We start from the raw sequence: 14075 nt of genomic DNA on the forward strand, positions 1-14075 counted from the left end.
AGCTGTGCAAGAATTGTGGCTCACTCTGCATTGTGGTGTTACTTCAAAGAGAAGAAAGTGACTGAAAGCTGAAATAGAAAGAATGGCCGGGGGCAGGGTCAAAGAAAAGTGGGGAAGAAGCAGTTTTCTCTAGTTTTCCATATTCATGACCTGTTGTAATCATTTGGTTTTTACCATAATCTTTCAACTCAACTTCTTAATCATATCACTCCATCTGTTTGTCATATGTCTTAGGAATTCATCCAGTAAGCCCATGATCATAATTAATAATAATAATAGTGCTGTGTTATAGAACATATTTACAATGGCAACGGCTGAATAATTTCGAGATCCTACAGATCATCCTGATAAATTGTTTTGAGTTTCTGTATGATCTATCAATAAAGTACTGAGCTGAATATTATGCTTTGCTATTCCAAAACATTATAAAGCCCATTTTTATTTATGACAGTTATGTATCACCTCCAAGGAACTCAGGGCAGTATGCATGGTTCTTCCTCCCATTTTATCCTCACAATAGCCCTGGAACGTTGTGGGGGGGGGGGGGAGAGGGAGGGAGGGAATATGGCTGGTCCAAGTTGATCTAGTAAGTTTCACAGCAGAGTGGGGATGAGAATTGGGGTCTCCTCATCCCTACTCTAAGCACTATATCACACTGGCACTCTGTAAGAACCAGGTTTTTAAAATGTGTCTCCTTTCACTAGCATGTATGTACGAAGTTAATGTAATCATAGTGATCATACTCTAAGCAAACAATTCATTAATCGTTGCATATTTGCCTTCTTCCATCCTGTGCAACTGCCATCTTTGCAGCTGTTAATACTTAGGCAACTATTTCCAAATCATATGACTTCTCCAAGTCTTTCAAATCGCCAAATAAAAGAAGGAGTTCTAATAGGATACTATTTCCAGTCATTTTATTGGTGTTATTAATACCTAGTATTAATTTCCAGTTGATTGTTTTGGGGAATCCCCCCCACCACCAAACAAGGATAAAATTCATGTTTCATCTTCCACATCTCCAAACAATTAGCTTGACCTGAGGCATATATTTTGTTTAATTTTGATGGTGAAAGGTACTAGTGATCTAGCGAGACATTTTGATTTATGGTATCTAAGTCATTCCAGCCTAAATCATCCATTTGGATTATATCTGTCATCAAGCAGTGAGGGAGGGAACTCACTTAGCTGAGGTAAGTAAATTGACGGGTGAAATATTTTGTGAAACTGACAAACAAGAAAAACATTAGTTTGTAAGGGCAATGTGACTGCAGGAATGATCATTCAAATTTTATCCAAAAATGACACTTGATGCACTATGTAACTGTTGTAAGTTTGATACAAAGCTGTCCTTGCATGTGAAAGAATAGGAAATGGGGGCACATATCTGTTCACTCGTTTCCACACTAGTACAGCTGATGGGTGGCAATCTGAGCTCAGGGTGTGTGTGACTCCAGAATTACTGAGAAGTGTAAACTGCTGGAAAGCAGGAATATAGTACTGTCCAGAATAGCACGTGACCACAAAGCCAATTCACAGAACAGGGTCATAAGCTTGCTGCTTTCTCTGCTGCCCCCCACCCACTTCCCAGCTCCACAGACACCAATGTTCCATAGCCTGCTAGTGCCTTTGGAAATGTCCCAAGCAAGAACTGTCTGCAACCCTTCTGTATACCCAGTTTCTGTTGGAGATGAACTTCCAGTGCATCGACCTTTTGCACCAACTGTCCTAATGACCACTAGGGGCATTGGGAGTAGAGACAGTGAGTCAGGGTCTCCCTATCTGTCCCTACTCTATGACCCCTGAACTGACTCTGCAGCACTTCCTGTGCTGAGTCACAATCCTTCCTTTCCTCCTAGAGAGCAGATGGAAACATCTCGCTCTCTCTCCTTACCTATCCACTATGTAGTCCTTTAGATTAGATATAGGTCTTTCCTGTCTAAGTGTATTTAACCAATAAATGTTTAGTGTTTAGTCACACAAGGATCTCCATGTGTTTTCTCTAAATAGCTGCAATATTCAAACCATCCTCTGCTACCTACTCTGTAACTGGAGTGTGTGCTCATTCCTTAGTGCTCTGCTGTTTTACCTATTGTGGGTAAAAATCAACAATCTCTAACAGTTTCACTGAAGGGAAACTGCATGCCTGGGTCCTTTGCTGGGAGGCACAGAGAATCTTCTATTGCTGTACCACAACTGAGGACTCAGGAGTGCATCTGGAGTGCTCATGATGTGTATGCACTGGAAATAGATAGAGGTGCCTATGGGTTTTGTACCTAGCCCCTGATTTGCATGTGTGACCCTCTCCTCTGCCAATGCAAGAAGGGAGAGACAGTTAACTGTGTTAACTTAAAATCTACTCCAGGGACATATAATCTAGGGCACCATGTCCTAAAATTATACGGACAATTACTATCAGCCTGCTTAGAAGCATTTCCTATACTGTATTAGATTCTGGCATAAAAACTATCACACAATTTGTGCATACTATTATCATTATCTAAAGGAGGAGGAGAAGCCGCTCGGTTTCCTGTGCGATGCCTGTGCTGTTCCAGCTACTAATTTAATAAAAGTCATGATTACTGCAGGACAAATGCACTTTGAGCTACAAAACACCTAGAAGCTTTGCCTCGTGTGGCAGGTCTTGCCTCCAGAGTGGCAGGACTACTCCAAAGGTCAAGTCTATACTGGTTTGCATAACTTCTGTGAAGTCAGCAGCACTGCCTAGGCCAAAATATAACTTTGTCACTGTGCTGTACAGTCATTACAGGTATATCATCACTAATACAGTTCTGCTTGCTTCTGCTCTATGATCTCAGAAAGTAGCATATGTTTAGAATAAAAATATGAGATAAAGCAGACTGTGGCCCCACTTCATTCATCTATCTATCTCAATCACATTTGTATCCACCCTTATCCAAGGAACTCAGAGTTCTATATTGTGATGGGTGAATTGCCTTTGGCTCAATATCAAATGAGTTCAGCGAGATATATTTCCCAAAATCAGAATATAACTTTTTCTGAGCCCAATTACAACATTTCTAGCTTGTTGCACTCTCAATGACACCAGGAGCTAACATGACCTGAAAATGCCCCCAAATCTTTTCCCCAAAGCTTATCAAGTGATGCCAGTGAGGCCTGTCTGCTGGCCTTCATTCCTCCCTGGCAACTGAATACTGAAATTGCAATGTCTCAGGCAGCAGGGATGCTGGGAAATGTAGTTTCTAGTGCACCTTCATATCAAGTACCCAGATGCCATGCAATAATACATGTCCTAGCATCCCTGTTGTTTGGGATACTGCCTTTTTTGTTTTTCAGATGCCAGAAAGGAATTGCATATTTGCAGAGATGTTTTCCTGTTGCTTCAGCAATTGCCTGGTATGCTATGTTGGGAAGGTTAGGGGATGGTTTTAGTGGTGGGGAATTATTGGCACAAGGCAACCCACTTGGAGCTGAGCCTGAGTAGGATTGACACGTGATGAGTTTGGGGTTTGAGGTGAAGTCTTAAGTTTGTCATTACAAGCTTCCCAATTCCAAACCTGAGTGCCATAACTAGGTGTGTAAGGGCATGTTTCCATTTTATCATCATAATAGCTATAAGCTAGGTAAGATAGTGATAGTGACTCACTGAAGTCCAGTGACCACTGCAATTAAAGGCAGAACTACACATTACAAAGGAAGGATGGAGTTCCCAATTCTGTGCTTCCCTCAGTGCTAGTTTAGGTGCAGTTGATGGTTAGAAGGGGGTGTTTGCCTATTAATTCCTCCCTTCGAATGCCTTATCCCTCTCATTTTTCATCATTCTTTCCCCATTTACATTCTGAAATGAGAAGAAGTTAACGGGCATAAAATTTGCTGAGGGTGGGGTATGTGTGCAGGAATGTCTAAGTGGGTAGTGGAGCCTCACCCCTTTTGTATTACCCTGGCAAACATGGGATTGGGAATATGCATTTGCTGAACATGGCATTCTGCCTCGAGAGGAGATTTGAAACAGATTCTGCAACTAGATTAATGTTTTGTCCAATAGATACAGTTGTTTCATTTTTCTATTTCCCTTTGACCATGCACATCTGTTTCTTAGTTTGAATTTCAGTGTTGGAAGGAATTAAAATTTCTTTAAGAGAATGAGTGGGGAATGGTAGGGTTATTTATTATTTATTTTTTAAAGGTGCAAGTCACCTTTTACCAAATAGTACTCAAGGTGGCTAACAAGGAATCATACAATACAATACAATACAATACAATACAATACAATACAATACAATACACGAACACAGTGATCCATCGTCAATGAACATTCCTTCTGCAGGCAAAAGTAAAGTTGTGCTCCCACAAGGAAATGAGAGTCAAACTTACACCAAGGTTTGGATATCACCTATTGTATAAAAGAATAAAACCAGATTCAAATCACCCAGAGCCAATGCACAACAAAACAAAATTAAACAAACTGGTAAGCAAGACAAAATTAACACACCAAAAGCTCATCAAAACAGGACAACTTTGCTTGGTGCCTAAACATTTAAATGGTGCCAGCTAGATCTTCTCGGGGAAGGAGTTCCACAGATAGGGTACAACCATAGAAAAATCCCTCTCCACTGTTGCAACTTGCCTAACCTCTGCCAATGGGGACACCTAGAGAAGGGCCTTTGGTAAAGATCTCTGCTACTAGTGATGGGGCTCTTTTTTAAAAACAGGTAAATTTAAAAAAAGAATCAAGAAAATATCCCACTAGTATGGGACATTTTATATGCAACAATTCACAGGAAGGAGTTCCCCAGTGATTAAGAGAATGGGTAGAAAAGAACTGCAGGAGGGAAATGGGCTCGATTACACAGGCATATGCCCACTGGTTTTGAAATGCTCTCTGCAAGAAGGGGTCCTTATCTTCACCCTGCCAGACATTGCCTATTCAAGAATTTCCTCCGTGGGCTGAAGCTTAAAGTCACATATATCCATGTGATTAGATGCAGACCTTCTTGAAAAAAGATCTCAGAACATACACCCCTTTCACACACTTCATACAGAAATGAATCTTCAAAGGATTACAGCGGAAATGGTACTGAATCTGAGTGCAAGTGATACGGAATAATTCTCTCCCTGTTCCTTTCAAAGCTGGTGCGATTGTTGCATCAGTTGTTCTACATAATCTTTTCCTTGTGACCAGATGCAGTACGGAAATGACACTGATGAAGCAGCTCCAACTTCTCCCTAAAATAAGAAATCCACAAGAGGTTAAAAGCAGATGACTATCAGAAATCATTACGAAATATACTTAAATATACTTCAGCGCAGCAACTTCAGTCCTTTTATTCTGCTGTTTTTAGTCATAATTAAGGGCAAAATTTGTCTGCTACGCTACCCCCTATTTAGGGGAGTTGATGGCAGATAAATTGGATCATCTTTGTAGGCATGATCATTCAAGAAAATGTGAGAGTGCCCTTGTCTGTCCTGTACCTTCATATTCATGGCAATTATTCCAAGTTCAAACATATTTTCCTTTCCTGTTCGCTGGAGGATATCCTGGACAACAGTCTGGCATGCATCCATAGGAGACAAGCCCTGAAAGATAAACACTAAGCCTAAATCAAGGTTTTCTAACCATCCATTAATATTCTATGTATCTGAGCAAACTCTAATTCCTTCCCCTCCCACCCCCCACCCCTTCTTGCTTCAGCCAACAGACTGAAGTATAAAAGCAGATGCACTTTGTCCTTTATCCTATCTAGGCACAAATGAAATCATACCGAACAGCAAGACATAATTCAGATTATTTAACAGTTGGCAACCTTCAGTTCTGCAATGCCACCTGCAAGTGCTGCCTGGGCAGCAATTTGTATTAATTTCATTTCCAAGCCAGCATCCATCAGGTTCATCTCACATGGGACAAATCCATATCTCAGAAGTCTATCATGAACAATTACTTTGTAAAACTAACATAAAGATTTAGTAAGTACTAACTGAAACCAATTGGCTGGGTGTGTGGGGAAGAAGGAATGCTGCTGATCAATGGGTGTCCACCAGCTCTTGGTAACGCCTGCCCAGCCTCCTGTTTGATAAGTGAGTGTGTGTGTGTGTAGTTATGGACTCTCTCATAAGGGTCCCTAATAAAGCAGCTCAGCAAGAATAGTGTCAGGCATTTCTTGAATTCCTAAAAGAGCCTCCCTTTCATGCTTCAAGAAGGTTGGGCAGCAGTTTAACAGTGTGGGCTGGACAGACTTCAGTTTTGGCCAAGTAGCAGGACATATCACCTCAGCATAAGGTCCTGGAGCACAGATTAATAACAACAACAACAACAACAACAACAACAACATGAACCAAACGACCACCAGGGTTAGACTTCCAGCTGTAAAAACAGTTGCCAAAAAACAACTTGCTCAGGCATTAAAAGATGTCAATGCTGCACTTGCAGAAATAACAACCAATAATTTGCAAGAAACAAACCAACTAATGTACAGTACAGCAACAATAACAACACAAGAGCTCGGATATAAGAACAGTGGACCTGTCAAAAAAGAAAGCAGTACATCACCTAAATGGAAGATTAGATTAGAAAATAAAATCTCCAGGCTTAGATCAGATGCTAGTAAATTGAAAGATATGAAAGACAAGAAGCTGAAGAATGAAAACACCAAACAGTATCTCATCCAAAAATACCACCTAGATTCAAGGAAAATTAGAGAAGTCCTGGAAATAATAAAGCAGCAAATAACAGCAGTGTCAAAGAAGATTAGCAGACATGAAGCCAGAATTACACAACACAGGCAGAATTTCCAATTCCAGTCGAATCAGAGACGTTTCTACCAAAGCATAGAAGGAGAAACTGCAAGAAACCTTGAAACACCAAATAAAGAAGAAACAGTGCAATTCTGGGGGAAATTATGGGACAATCCAATAGATTATAATAAAAAAGCAGGCTGGATGAAAGAGGTCAAAAAATGTAACCAACAAATGCAAGATCTAATAATAACACCAGAATTAATAATTGAAAGAGCAAAGAAAATTTAAAATTGGACTGCGCCAGGCGACGATGAACTGCATGGCTTTTGGCTTAAACACCTAACAAGCCTTCATAAACAACTATCAAAACAGTTTAATCACATTATGAAAGGCGGTGATATTGAACAATGGCTAACAACTGGGAAATCTCATCTCATCATGAAAGACCCAGCAAAAGGCGCAGTTCCAAGTAATTATAGACCGATAACCTGCCTGCCAACCATGTTCAAATTATTAACTGGAATAATAGCAGATGAAGTGATGCAACACTTATTAACTAACAAACAGCTTCCAGTTGAACAGAAAGGAAATTGCCCGAACACCAGAGGCACAAAAGACCAGCTGCTGATTGACAAAATGATTTTAGAAAATTGCAAGAGAAGAAAAACCAATCTAAGTGTTGCATGGATTGACTACAAGAAAGCCTTCGATTCATTGCCTCACACATGGATACTAAAATGTTTAGAAACAACTGGTGTCAGCAAAAACATTCAGATATTTATTAAAAAAGCAATGAGCAGGTGGAGTACACAGTTAACAATCAATGGCGAGGCACTTGGACAGGTTAGCATTAGAAGAGGCATTTTCCAAGGGGACTTACTATCCCCTCTATTGTTTGTAATCGCCATGACCCCACTTTCACAAATACTAAACAAAACAGGCCTCGGATACCAACCATCTAAAACATCAAGTAAAATCAACCATCTGTTGTACATGGACGATCTGAAGTTGTATGGAAAGTCCCAGTCAGAAATTGAATCACTGCTAAACACAGTCCGTATATTCAGTAGCTATATAGCAATGGAGTTTGGACTAGAAAATTGTGCTGCATTAATAATGAAAAGAGGAAAACTAACAAAAACAGAAGGAATAGAACTGCCCAATGGAAGCAAGATCAAGAACCTGGAAGAGAAAGAACATTACAAATACTTGGGCATTCTCCAGGCTGATAACATCGCACACACTGAAGTTAAAAGAAAAATTAGAAGTGAATACATCAGGAGAGTTAGAAAAATCCTCAAGTCCAAACTCAATGGCGGGAACACCATACAAGCCATAAACACCTGGGCTATACCTGTTATCAGATACACTGCAGGAATAATAGACTGGACTCAGGCAGAGCTAGAGATGCTAGATCGTAAGACCAGGAAAATCATGACCATCAATCATGCTCTGCACCCCCGCAGTGATGTAGATAGGCTCTACATCCCTCGCAGCTCAGGTGGAAGAGGAATGTTGCAAGTCCATCAAACAGTAGAGGAGGAGAAAAGAGGCCTTGAAGAATATATCAAGGACAGTGAAGAAGATGCACTTCAAATGGTCAAGAACGAGAAACTATTCAACACCAATGAAACAAAGCAGGCCTACAAGAAAGAACAAGTCAAGAACCGAGCAGAAAAATGGAGAAATAAGCCCCTGCATGGTCAATATTTGCCCAATATAAGTGGAAAATCAGACATCACCAAGACCTGGCAATGGCTTAAGAATGGCAACTTGAAGAAAGAAACAGAGGGTTTAATACTGGCTGCACAAGAACAGGCACTAAGAACAAATGCAATAAGAGCAAAAGTAGAAAAATCCACAACAAACAGCAAGTGCCGCCTTTGTAAAGAAGCAGATGAAACAGTGGACCACCTGATCAGCTGTTGTAAGAAGATCGCACAGACTGACTACAAACAAAGGCATGACAAGGTAGCAGGAATGATACACTGGAACATCTGCAAAAAATACAAGCTACCTGTAGCCAAGTTGGTGGGACCATCAAATTGAAAAAGTGGTAGAAAATGAAGATGTAAAAATATTATGGGACTTCCGACTACAAACAGACAAACATCTGCCACACAATACACCAGATATAACTGTAGTCGAGAAGAAAGAAAAACAAGTGAAAATAATCGACATAGCAATACCAGGGGATAGCAGAATAGAAGGGGGGAAAAATAGAAAAAAATCACCAAATACAAAGATCTACAAATTGAAATTGAAAGGCTGTGGCAGAAAAAGACCAAAATAATCCCAGTGGTAATTGGCGCCCTGGGTGCAGTCCCAAAAGACCTTGAAGAGCACCTCGACACCATAGGGGCCACAGAAATCACCATCAGCCAATTACAAAAAGCAGCTTTACTGGGAACAGCCTATATTTTGTGACGATATCTATAATAACCAACAGTACTGATGATAAAATTCTGGCATCCCAGGTCCTTGGGAAGGACTCGATGTCTGGATAAAACAAACCAGTCAATAACACCTGTCTGACTGTGTAAACAAGAAATAATAAAAAATTCGATTTCTATACCGCCCTTCCAAAAATGGCTCAGGGTGGTTTACAAAGAGAAATAACAAATAAGATGGCTCCCTGTCCCCAAAGGGCTCACATTCTAAAAAGAAACATAAGACACACACCAGCAACAGTCACTGGAAGTACTGTGCTGGGGGTGGATAGGGCCAGTTACTCTCCCCCTGCTAAATAAAGAGAATCACCACGGTAAAAGGTGCCTCTTTGCCCAGTTAGCAGGGGTTAGCAACCCTCTTCTTCAGCCCTATGTCATTTTCCCCTTCAGCCAGGCCACCTTTGGTGACTTCTGCTTATCAGCTGTTTCTGCTTACATCCCTTCCTTCTACTCTTTTCAGTCACTGATATTATGCCTTGTACTGGACAGTAAAGAGTATTTTCCTCTCTGCCAGTTTGAGGGTTTATATCTCTCTCAGGTGGGCAGTTTCACTCACTTTTTTCTAGTGAACACTGCAGTTGTGAGACACGTCCTTTCCCCTAGTATGTGGTCTTTCTCCCTCACTTGCCAAATGACACTCTTAACTGTGAACATTCCATCTCAGAAGCCCCCTCCACCTTGAATGTTCCAGCTTTTCTTCAAGCTCACTGATGACAAATTAACAAACCTGTTTCATTAATAGGACTGCATGAAAACAAGGACAGAAACACATAATCTTGTCTCCATCACCAGTAGCTGATGGAAAGAAAAAAATATATGAAAAAGGTTAATGAAACATTGTGCAGAATTAGCTTTTACTACTGTAGTCAAGAAAAAAGGACTATGTTATGTTATGTTATATTATGTTATGTTATTCGATTTATATACCGCCCTTCCAAAAATGGCTCAGGGCGGTTTACATCAAAGTAAAAACAAAACAATTAAAATCAGAACTATAAAAACAGCATAAAACTAATTAACAGTTAAAACATTTAAACAGTTTAAAACCCTGGAGAACAAGGCTGAACACTTACAGCAGTTAAAAACAATTTACAACAAATTAAAAACCCTGGAAGGCCAGGCCAAACAAATAGGTTTTAAGGGCTCTCTTGAAGGCCAGTAAAGAATTCATCCATCCACCCATCCATCCATTCGATTTCTATACCACCCTTCCAAAAATGGCTCAGGGCAGTTTACACAGAGAAATAACAAACAAATAAGATGGCATTTCAAATCAAATGGAATTTTAAATGGAAATTCAAATTGCAGATTTCTGCCGGGAGTGCATTCCACAGCCCTGGAGCAGCTACAGAGAAGGCCTGCCTTTGAGCTGCCACCAGACGAACCGGTGGTAACTGGAGATGGACCTTCTCAGATGACCTTAACGTGGAGATCATGTAGAAGAATGTGCTCTCTAAGATAACCCGGACCTAAGCCATGGAGGGCGTTAAAGGTAATAACCAGCACTTTGTATTTTGCCCAGAAACATATCAGCAGCCAGTGTAACTGTTTCAAGACAGGCATAATATGGTCTCTCCGAGTTGCCCCAGAGACCAGTCTGGCTGCCACATTCTGAACTACGTACAAACACAGCCCCACGCAGAGCGCATGGCAATAGTTGAGCCTGGAAGTAACCTGCGGATGGACCCAAAGGTGATCTTACCACTGGACTTCTGGGCTGAAGTCCAGGGCCTCCACAGTCCCTAGGCCCACCCCCAATCCTCTTTAATCTGTCCTGGGGTGGTGTGGTCGCCTGGTCGAGCATGATGATGCTTAATTTTCGGGGGTGGGGGTGGGGCTCCAAAGGCCTTTAGGTCCAGACTCCAAAATTACCTAGGTGCGCCTCTGGATGCACCACTGTTTTGAAGTAATCCCCTTCAAGGAATGGGTACAGCTGTCGAATCAGCTGAAGCGGGCGGGGGGGACACTCCTGGCCATGGCCTCCGCCTGAGATACCGGGATGAGGCCTGGTAACATAAATCTGACTAAAAAGATTTAAAATACAAGCACAATATAACCATATACAATACAAAGCAGCAGCTGCAGAGACAATAATATAAAAGCCTGGGTAAAAAGCCAAGATTTCAAACACTTTCTAAAAACTGTGATGAAGAGAGGAGCGAATAGCCACTGGAAGAGCATTCCAGAGTCTGGGGGCAGCAACAGAGATGACCCTGTTCCGCGCGCACAACAGCCGAGCCTCCCTCATTGTTGGCACCTGGAGAAGAGCCCCCTCAGATGACCTTGTCAAGCAGGCAGCAACCCTTGGGAGCAGGCAGTCCCTCAGATATCCAGGGCCCAAACCATTAAGGGCTTTAAAGGTCAAAACCAGCACCTTAAATTGGACCCGGAAACAAATTGTCAGCCAGTGCAGCTCAAAATGGGTGTGATATGATCCCAGAACGCAGCTCCAGATAAAATCCTAGCTGCTGCATGTTGCACTAGCTACAGTTTCTGAATATTCTTCAAGGGCAGCCCCATGTAGAGCGTATTACAGTAATTCAGCTGTGACGTGACTAAGGCATGGGTAACTGTGGCCAGATCTGCCTTCTCAAGGAAGGGACATAGCTGGTGCACTAGCTGAAACGGCACAAAGGCACCCCTGGACACCACCTCCACCTGAGCTTCCAAAAGCAGAGCCGGGCTGAGTAATACCCCCAACCTGTGTACTTGCTCCTTCAAGGGGAGTGCAACCCCATCCAGAACTGGTAGAATCTCCTCATCCCGATTGGCTCTCCTACTGACCAACATTACCTCCGTCTTGTCTGGATTCTGCCTCAGTTTTTCTTCTTAGCAAGATGTAAGAGGAAAGGTTGCCTCTACAAAGATTGTAAGTCTCAACAAGAGAAAAGTTGAATTAATGTATTCTCTGACGAAGGACCACCCGAAATGGGTTTAAGAATCCCGGGTTAACCCATAAGGACTTTTACAAGGACTTTCTCAAGGATTTTCACAGGACTCTCTCACAGGATCTTCTTCAATTTGGCAAGAAGTTTCAGGTTTTTTTGATGCTATATTTTTATACATGCATGCTTAGGCATCTTTTATTATATCAACGCCTCAACTTTGTTTGGAATTGCCATCTGTGTTGGAGCAATTATTACTTCACATATGGACTTATATACATTCATTTGTAGTTTGTTCATGTGTTTGTTTATATGTATATTCACTCTTTGCTACTATCGTTTATTTACTACTAGAGTTTAAATATTTGGGTATGTGAATGCATTGAATTGTTGTTAGACCATTGGTACTTGTTCCAGTTTTCTGGATTATTGACTGATATGGTTTCATTCTAATATAGCATCTTGAACTTGTTTCACAGATATAATTGCCTTTTTTCCTCCATATGAATTTCTGGTTATTTTTCCAGTATTAGTAGAGGTTCCGCTACCAATAGTCATTTTCCTGGTCCCTGAACATTTACCTTTGCACGGTGTTTTTTTCACCCTATTTCCCCTATTTGGCGTGCATCCCACTTTTTGCCATCTACTGCCTCTCTAGCATCAGGTAACAAGGAGAGATAGATCTGTGTGTCAATTGCTTATTGATGACAACTCAGTCTAAGTCCTTGGATGACCTCTCCCAGCGGTTTCATGTAGATGTTAAACAGAATGGGGGACAAAACTGAACCCTGTGGGATCCCATAGGCCAATAGCCACGGAGCCAAGCAATAGTCCCCCAGCACCACCTTCTGGACCCTCCCCCCAAGAAAGGACCGGAGCCACTCCAAAGCAGTACTTCCAATTCCCATACTCGAGAGGCAGTCCAGAAGGATACCATGGTCAACGGTATCGAATGCCGCTGAGAAGTCCAGCAGAGCCAAAAGGGATGCACTCCCCCCTGTCTAGTTCCCGGCATAGCTCATCCACTAGAGTGACCAAGGCAGTCCCATACCTGGGGCAGAAGCCAGATTGAAAAGAGTCTAGATAAGCCATATCATCCAAGACCCTCTGCAGCTGGGATGCCACCACACTCTCTATCACCTTGCCTCAAAAGCAAAGGTTAGAGAGAGGTCTATAGTTGTCCGGGTTGGATGGATCAAAGGAGGGCTTTTTAATAATGGTCTTACCATTGCCTTCTTGAGGCTTGATGGCATCCTGTCCTCCCTTGATGAAGCATTAATAACCACCTCCAACCATCTGCCTGTACCCTCCCTGGCAGCTTTTATTAGCCATGAAGGGCAAGGGTCAAGAGCGCATGATGTCGCCTGCACACTGCCTAGGATCTTGTCCACATCCTCAGGCTGTACCAACTGAAAAGAATCCAACACAATAGGACCAGATGGTACCTGAGGCATGTCTGCTGGAACTGCTAAAACCCTGGAGTCCAAATCAGCATGATGTGAGCGACTTTATCTGCAAAGTGACATGCAAACTTGTCACAATGGCCTGTAGACGATTTCTCCCTCATTACCTGCGGAGTTGTGTGGGGCAATGTCTTTGCTACAAGGAACAGCTCTGCTGGTCTGCACTGAGCGGATACAATGGAGGCGGAGAAAAAGTGTTTCTTTGCCACCCCCACCGCCAAGGAGTAGACCCTAAAATGGGCTCTAGCCCATGTTTGGTCGGATTCATCAGGACTCTTCCTCCAGCATCGTTCCAGCCATTGCCTGAGTTGTTTCCTCACCCTAAACTCCTACGAAAACCAAGGAGCAGAACGGGGTCCACCAAGTTGGAGAGGGAGTTTAGGAGCAACTGTGTCAACAGCCCAGGCTCTCTCTCCATTCCAGAGAATGGACACTGAAAACTCCCCAAGGGCTGTCTAGAAACCAAGTGGATCCATAAGCCTCCAGGGGTGGACCATTCTAATCAGTCCATCATATGTTACCACCACAAGTTACCTATGAAGCATGAGATCAGGAAAAAT

General features: G+C 42.1%; 1 protein-coding gene across 2 annotated transcripts in view; it reads right to left on the bottom strand.

Annotated features, from left to right (window-relative positions):
- Window positions 1–4129: 4129 nt before the first annotated feature.
- Window positions 4130–14075, bottom strand: part of LOC128339891 (N(4)-(Beta-N-acetylglucosaminyl)-L-asparaginase-like) — a 36211-nt gene continuing 26265 nt past the window's right edge. For both annotated transcript variants that reach the window (XM_053284426.1, XM_053284427.1), the window contains 3 exons: window positions 9895–9962; window positions 5455–5559; window positions 4130–5208 (listed from right to left, as the gene is read on the bottom strand). In XM_053284426.1, the coding sequence (XP_053140401.1) occupies window positions 5107–5208; window positions 5455–5559; window positions 9895–9962 (275 nt within the window). In that variant the 3' untranslated portion in view covers window positions 4130–5106. The remainder of the gene's footprint in view (window positions 5209–5454; window positions 5560–9894; window positions 9963–14075) is intronic.

The sequence above is a fragment of the Hemicordylus capensis genome, chromosome 1 (assembly GCF_027244095.1).
Source record: "Hemicordylus capensis ecotype Gifberg chromosome 1, rHemCap1.1.pri, whole genome shotgun sequence".
In the NCBI taxonomy this organism is placed as follows: Eukaryota; Metazoa; Chordata; class Lepidosauria; order Squamata; family Cordylidae; genus Hemicordylus; species Hemicordylus capensis.